Source organism: Anopheles stephensi, chromosome 3, assembly GCF_013141755.1.
Source record: "Anopheles stephensi strain Indian chromosome 3, UCI_ANSTEP_V1.0, whole genome shotgun sequence".
NCBI classification, from domain to species: domain Eukaryota; kingdom Metazoa; phylum Arthropoda; class Insecta; order Diptera; family Culicidae; genus Anopheles; species Anopheles stephensi.
Window position 1 is genome coordinate 15,223,488 of NC_050203.1, and position 7,945 is coordinate 15,231,432.

At 42.8% G+C, this 7,945-nt stretch overlaps 1 protein-coding gene across 1 annotated transcript in view; it reads left to right on the top strand.

The window, feature by feature from the left end:
• LOC118514432 (acid sphingomyelinase-like phosphodiesterase 3a) overlaps window positions 1-4,911 on the top strand; it is a 79,723-nt gene extending 74,812 nt beyond the window's left edge. Inside the window, 1 exon segment of the mRNA XM_036061334.1 lies at window positions 2,561-4,911. Coding sequence (XP_035917227.1) covers window positions 2,561-3,140 — 580 coding nt within the window. The 3' untranslated portion in view covers window positions 3,141-4,911.
• Window positions 4,912-7,945: the final 3,034 nt, after the last annotated feature.

Consider the following 7,945-nt stretch of genomic DNA (forward strand, 5'->3'; position numbering starts at 1 on the left):
AATATTTTATCCCACGCGTCCGCGTACTGTATCTGGTTTACGTATACAGGCGAATGGCTCCAAAAAACGGAAAATCCTTTCTCCGTTTACCTTACACACACGCAGAAGCACAGTCTCTCAGCAAAGGAAGGGCTTATCATCGCGAACGATCGAACTTTGGCTCGGCGGGAAGGTCCGCTTCCTGGATCGCTGTATTTACAGCGCCTTTTTGAGTGTGTGTGTATTTCGTTTGTTTGTTTGCTTTGGTGATCTTAACTTTGTTCAGTCACATGCGTAAAGGCCCCCCAAGTTTAGGTACGTGGCGGGCTTTAACGTGAAGCTCACCGTTCTAACGTGCCTTGCTTACATCCGTTTCGTTCCTAAGCTTCCAACGGCCATTGAACTGCGTTGGTTTGTACAAAAATCCCTCCAATACAATACAATAAAGCCTTCGGAAGAAAGGCTCAGAATGAGAATGAGTTAAAGATGGAGGATGGAGCATCGATTCTTCAACACACACGGCCAGGAATATGCGGGAGAAAATGGGGACGAAAAAAATTACTTCCATGAGTTCCCACAAAAACCCAATGGCTGGAAGACTTCTTGAAAAGAAATCCTCCACTACATTCCATTATCTATCCTACATGCGTGCGTATGTGTATCTATATCTGTGGGTAGCCACACCACTATCGGTATTTCTATTTACTTTGTGGGATTCTTCTCACCACCACAAGGGATGGTGGTCGACAGCAGCAACACAAAAAAAATGGCTCCTGAAAAGGAAGCCTAAGACATGGATACTTCTTGCAGCTACCGACTCCTTTTTTACCACGCCGAAGACCACTTCCAAGTGTGTGGTCGCATAAAGGAGCAATTTTGGGATTTGCTATGGCTTATTCAGATTCAAATCTCCTGCTCCTTTTTTTCATCTACCTTCTTTCGCTCCAATCTCGTGCCTGGTGTACACATATCATGGCGGGGGATTGGAATGACAGGATGAAGCGTCCTTGGTAGTCTTGGTGGTATCCTCCAGGAGAGACAGAGTGTAAGAGCACGGAAGGCTGGCAAAGTAATCTAGCATTTTATTTGTATCATTCATCCACGCTTGATGTCCACATCCAGTGCTTTCGTTTGCCCGGAAGCCGGCCTTCCGAACCCTTTGGCAAAACCCGGTTCAACATCTGGGAAGATCGAAGAAAACGACGACGACGCCTGCTTGGATCGGCTTACATATCTTGGAATCGATGGGCGTTCCCGACCAGGCTACACCGGTTGTAACCGGCAGCCGTCCCATCATTGCTTATCTATGGGAGCAGTGATTGAAGTTCGAATCCCTTTTCGGTTGCCACTCATCATCCGGCCACCTCAACCCTGACCATGGCCGTGCCTTGTTTCGCCACGAAACAACACGGACAGCTGGGATGGGTTCGGTTTTCCATCCAACCGAGCACGAACATGTCATTGCCGGTGTTAGTTTTCAGTGTCGTGTGAACCCTGGGCACAACCCACCTAGAATCTCTTCGGACGCGTTTCTTAAGAAAAACCTTCCTACTGGCCTTCTTCGAAGCAGCGAAACGGGTGGAAAAGTGTCGACCGGAAAAGTGTGCCGGCATGCCTCCCGTTACCGGGACACCCAACGATGCCGGTGGAGATGCGTGCAGATGACAAGCTCGGTAGAAACGGATCGAATTGCGGAGAGAATCTGTGAGTGTATGTGTGTGTGGAAAAAGAAGGAGTTAACAATGATCTTTCTAGTGTGAAATCAGAAAACTTTTGCAAAAGCACACTGTCCATGAGCTGGGTTGTCATTTGCAGCAAATCGTCAGTCGTGTCACGGCTTACGTTGAAGAGTAGCTCGCCTTGAAAAGGAATTTAATATCTTTTATCGACTGCTGCTTTTGCGTTTGATATTTCGAGCTAGTAAGGGACAGGATTCTTTGCACAACATTATGCTTTGAATACATTTTTAAGATCAAATTGCTGCTATTATCACCTGAATGAAGGTTTCTGGTTGCGAAGAGATTTATGTTTTTCAAGGGCGCCTTAAAGTATGCAATAACTTAGTTTTCTTCTAGGTTTATTTTTTACCAGAACTGGGCAAAAGCACGGCACGACACGAGTCCTTAAATATTTTGTTTATGTACAAAAGAGGCCACCTAGTTCATCAACCGCCTCAAGGTTTCGCTAGACAGGAACCTTATTAAAACTTTTTTGAAATTATCTATTATACTCATAAGAGACTATCCACTATTTAAAAACTATTTAAAAGAGACGCAAATAAACTCTAGGATATGAAAAACTGATCAAATTTTCGTGAGGTTTAAGACTAAAAACCAGGCAATAGAAATGTTATTTAGTAATAATCATAATGCTCAATAACTTGCATACTTTCAGGCGTAATATTTCTTTGGCACTCTCTCTCTCTCTCCCTTAACAATTTGATTTCTCTATTTCCCTATTACTGCGAATGAAGTGTTAAATTGCTAAAACTGACTTTGCGCTGCTAAATCAAATTTCATCAATCTTATTAGTAACCCATTGTGCCACTTCCCTTCATCTTTTCTCAACCTCCCCACGATAGGTACTACCGGGCGAACTCGGTCCGCCACGCCACCAGCACCTGCGAAGGTGTCTGCCTGCTCAACCACTACTGTGCCATTACCAGGCTGGACTATCGCGAGTTTCGCAGCTGCCTGGAAACGGCGGCCAAAGCGATGGCATCGAAAAATGGCAGCCCCGGCGGACTGTACGTTTCGACGCTCGCCTTCAACCGGCTGCTCATGGCCATCCTACCGGTCCTGCTGATGTTTCTGGTCGTGTGGAGCAGTACCGTGTCGGTGGACACGGCGCGGAACGTTACTCCGGGTGGCCTACACATCGGCACACTACACTCATCCGCTTACATCGCTTCATGCTGGCACATTGCTGCGGGCTGGATGATGGCGATTGGTCACGGCATCCGGCTGACATTAGCCACCGAATGGGCTACCATCGGCAAAGCTACGGCGGTACTGTTAGTAAGTGCATTTTCCTGTTTTTTTGTGTGCTTGTCCGAACGTCCGGGTGGATGTGCGATGGGAGTCACGCGTAGGATGAAACGTAAACTGAGAGCTTCTTCTGAGACGTTGGTGAACGGTTGCGCTAGTAAAGGTTCGCATTAAGCTTTGGGTTTTTGCAGTGAGTTGGAGTTTTCTGTTTTCTGTTTCAATGTCTCTGCTAACACGATGCGTTTAGTTAGCGAACAGGAAAAACTTTACAATAGTGAAACACAAATCTAAATTTATTTGAAACAAATTTGAAACAGTTGAAAATGGATGAAATGGGATAAGTGTTACATAAATAGTGGAAGAAGAAAGTCTAGTAAAACAAAAAAAACAAGAAAACAAATGAATGTGATACATAATAAAACAAACAACAAAAATAAAGAAACGCTACACGCAGACATAGAAAAAATGGTCGCAAATCGCAAAGAAAGCCAAAACCACCATTGTTGGCATGGAAATGTGTTGAAGGTACGAGAATTACAACAAGCTTAGCTAAATCGTATTTTTTTATTGCGATCTCAAGCCGTCGCTCAAAACTCACACCTCTCGGCGAGATATATTTGCATACGCAGCTAAAACCTCCTGGGCTGAAAAACCGTGTACAGCACGAAATTTTTGTTTTCGACTCCCTGTTGGCCTCCTGAAAAGGGAGCGTTCGAATCAGCATTTCGACCTTGGAAAAGCGTCTCCCCGTTGTGTACATAAACCTGAAGAGACTAATGCCTTCGTGGGCAATGTTTTCCTTTCTTTATTTTACGAACCGATTATGCACCGATAATAAATGTTACGCTCTACTCTCTACACATACAAATAGGCAAAGAATACAGGTTGACGTAGCTGAGGGAGAGCTGTGTTTGGCTGCGTGTGGTGTGTTTGAGAAGGGATGAGTTTGCGTTACGGATTCGTTTCGATGTGTCATTGTTTTCCCCTACCACGGAAGCCCACTTATGCTTCTCTTCGTAAAATTGTAAAAGAAAATTGTAAATTACGCGATGGCGATGGCTAGTCAGCGGAATGATACGTGGAAGTAAAATACGGCCAATACTAGCAAAAATATGTCTCAGACTTACAACTCACATGCAAAGGAGAGCAACAAAAAAAAAAAAAAATCAGCCACTGAAGAACAATACGGCAGACGTTATACGCTCGTCAAGCGACGCATCATACATAGGTAAAAGCCAAATTTTTCTAGTGCTTTGTGAAAAACGCGGAGCGAAACGAGGATGGCAAAGAAAGCTAGCAAAAAAAAACACATCGCGATTTACATCGCATTCGTTTCCCCCATTTTCATCCAACTTAAATGTAAAAAAACAAGCAAACGAAAACCAACAAACCATTTGCAAAACTAAAGCATACCGAACACACAAACTGCTCCACTTAACCAAATTCCCGTCTGCTCACCACGTTCTGCTGTGTTTGCCGTGGGCCCCTACGGTTAACGGAAGAGTCGGCCAATCGGAACCAGCAGAAAAAAAGTCTAATAAATATTTTAAAAAACAACATCCCATTAGTAAACTAGTTAAAACCCCAGCGAAATAATCATATTGAGAAGGAAGAAGTAAGGCAAAAAAAACTAACACACGAAGAGAAGACAAAAGAAAACAGATTGTGAGCTGGGAATGTTACAATATATGAAACAATGGAGTGTAAAATGTGGAAAATACTCGACAAAGCAGAAAACCGCTTACGGTGCAAGCATATGCAGGACGAAAAAAAGCATCCGCTGCAATGAAATTGATCCATATTGAACAACAACGGATGCGCTGCAAAAAGCTGAAAACAAGATAAACAAAAACGGGAAAACTGACAAACAAAACACAAAAAAAACTGAATAAAGTGTACATGTTTTTAAATAAAAGTGACAAATAAACACAATGTTTTGTCAAACAAAATTGGTCGTCATTACTGTTGTGAGAAAGAAAGGAAATTGTTAGAGTAAGTAGCATAATGAAATTGATATTTTAACAGAAAGTTTTCCGTAGCATTTCTCCTTTTTTAGTGATTTTTCATTATTTTCTATTTGATTATTTTCCATTCCATTTTTTATATACTAACCACTTTTAATTATTTTTAAGGCCTTTTCTTTAAAGCAAAACCTCAAAACCTGTTTCTGAAGTTAATGTGACAGTAAGATTCTTAAGCTGATTGTTTGCTTGATGACTTTATCACACTTTACTGTGATGGTAAGTACAAATTTTCCTGCCCTGCAATGTTTCCACCCCAAGAGAACAAAGCCACTGATAGTGCTTACACTCGCTCGGTTAAATTCCTGATGATAATTTTCCCTCCAAAACCGTACCGTACGTCAGCAGGTTTTTTTTCTTTCCATTTCTTCATCATATCACCCCTTTCATCACCGGAAGCGTTTACAGAAGTAATTAATTTTAATCACTGTTCTTTCACCACCGTTCTATGGCACACTATTTGTGCAGCCAATTTTTCATCACCACTTGCCATTTTGCCCTGAAATTGCTTGTTCTGGATAGGATAATTTCTAAAATAAACTTTTCTTTCACATAATCCACTCGCAGTAGAGCGATAATGCAGGTTGTGCGACGTGTAGAAAGGTCCCCGGACCCGAATTCCCGGGGTCCACCGTTCGTGTCAAAGTAATTTCCTTATTAAAACATTAATACTTCATTCATCGGTCTGGTTCGGTGCCCTTTTGAGGATTTTCCCTGGCACCATACGCACGCCGCGAAGTAAAGTGCGCACAGTTCAATTCGATTCACAATGTGCTCTAAAATAATAGTGTTGAAGGTGTGAAGCCCGTTTCGGTGTACCTCGAGTCGACCATATTGCACCGTTTAATTATCTACTCGCGCGAACATCTTCAACGCGTGGCCCAACCGCTACCGTACCGTGGTGGATGGCGTAAAGTTTCGGCGTAAAGCTAGAAAACTTTTGAAGTATTTTTACTCTTCCGGTACTTCCGTATATTGACTTTTGCGAAATGGCAAACCGCCAGACGTACGCGGGCAGATGCAAATGAAGCATTTGCAGCCACGGCATATGGCCACAGTTATGGCCGCGCAAGAATTTCTTGTATGCGACAGGAAACTTTTCCCATCATCACGTTTGATCACTGTTCCGCGATTTCGGTGCGATGCCAGCTCACACTAGCGAAAGGGATTGTTACCGTGCTTAGCTACCTCGTACTCGAAATTAGAGGATTCATACCTTGCCAAGCGAAGCAGCAGCGTTGCCCTCGCGGATATGGCAGCAGTTAATAATAATTGTTGAAATTTAAAGTGACATCGAAGAAATGGAGTGGTTGGAAAAGGGGAGGGAGAAGTGCTAGAGGGAAGGTGATTGTGAGGAAGCTCATTTAAATTTTCCTCTACCAGAACCAGAATGCTTTCGGAATTGGGATAATGTGGCAGAGCAGGTAGATTATTGGGTTGCCGACAGTTCTTTCCCGGCTTGGCGATCGTGGCCACGTGTGTTTGTGAGCTGGTGGAAAATTAGAGGATTTCCCGAAAGTAGATAAGAAGAATGTGCATTCCTGGGAAACGGGATTTCAACTCGTTCGATGGCAGCTAATGCAGTTATCATAAACTTGCCTGTTAGCGCCATCAGTGTGCTCACGATCGGTATGAGTTTTTGAACTGTGTAGATTATTAGCTATTGAATGTGTGGAAAAGTTTTTCCCAGTAAACTCAATTAAGTGCGTTTTTTCCCGAGAAGATAAGAATTGATTGAGTAACTTTTTCATCTATTTATGATTTTTTCTTTTAAAGTGCGATGTAAGGAAAACTTAAATATAAGATTTCATTTTCATTATCAACCCGATCTGTTGGTAGAATTAATTATAAATTGTGTGATCTCGAAAAAAAAATAAAACTAGATTTATCGTTTAACAATAAAAAGCAAACATAAATATTATATAAATCTATCACAAAAGGATTGTATTGTCCCTTTTATTTTACCTTTTTAATTTAACTTGCTTATGGTAGAAAATCTTGAACGAAAACATTTCTAAAATGTCAGCATTAGAAAACAGGGGCTGCAGCTTCTTCCACCCCTCCCCTAAGAACTGCTCTTATTCTGGCCACTTGATAACAAAGGCACCTCCCGCTTCAAACTCAACAGCGCCACTTCCACCCGACAATAAGTAACAATAAAGCGGATCTTGAATTAAAAATCATTCCAGCTCGGGCCCGGCCAATGGTCTCGTCCGCCCTCCGGTATGAGGCAACAGTTTCGGTATGTTTCTTTAAAAATAGCTTCTCATTCTTCTGGCCCCCTACTCTTCACGCTCGCAATCGAGTTCCATCCAGCCAAACCATCCACAACCTCCCAGCGCAAGCACTCATTATCGTAGAATTTTACAATGTCGAAATTGAGTCATCAAAAAGTGTTCAAACAACGCGCTTTGGCATCGTACCACGCCGGCACCGTTGTCCAAAAGGTCGCTAACATAGCCTGGCAATGCTGTAGCACCATTCTCCTCCGAGTCTCAAGTCATAACGGGCAGACAGAGGAGAGATGATGGCTACTTTTCTTGCTTAGCTCTCCGGAGCACGCTCTCGATGCGGTTTGCTTTAAAGCTCAAGTGGAAGCACGAACCCGGTACTGGACGAGTGTCCTTACTTTGCTTTAGCTTTTCGTTTTGTGTGTGTGTGTGTGCGAGAAATATGATCAAGAGCATATGGCTTTAAGCTATACGTTCACCAAAACGTAGTACTTAACCTGTTTTTTTTTTTGGTTGAGTTGGTTCTTTTCGTTCTGGAATTTAGTTGTACCGCAAGAAAACGAACATTCTTGACTTTGCGTTCCCATTCCACTGCAGGACGATTGGCAAAACTTAACCGTCATCTTCTGACCGACTATCATCTTCCAAAGTGCATTGCAAGTTTAAGCTGCCCTGAATGTCACCCGGCATCGTTTGTACAACTGCGAGAGCAAGGCGAGCCAGGAGA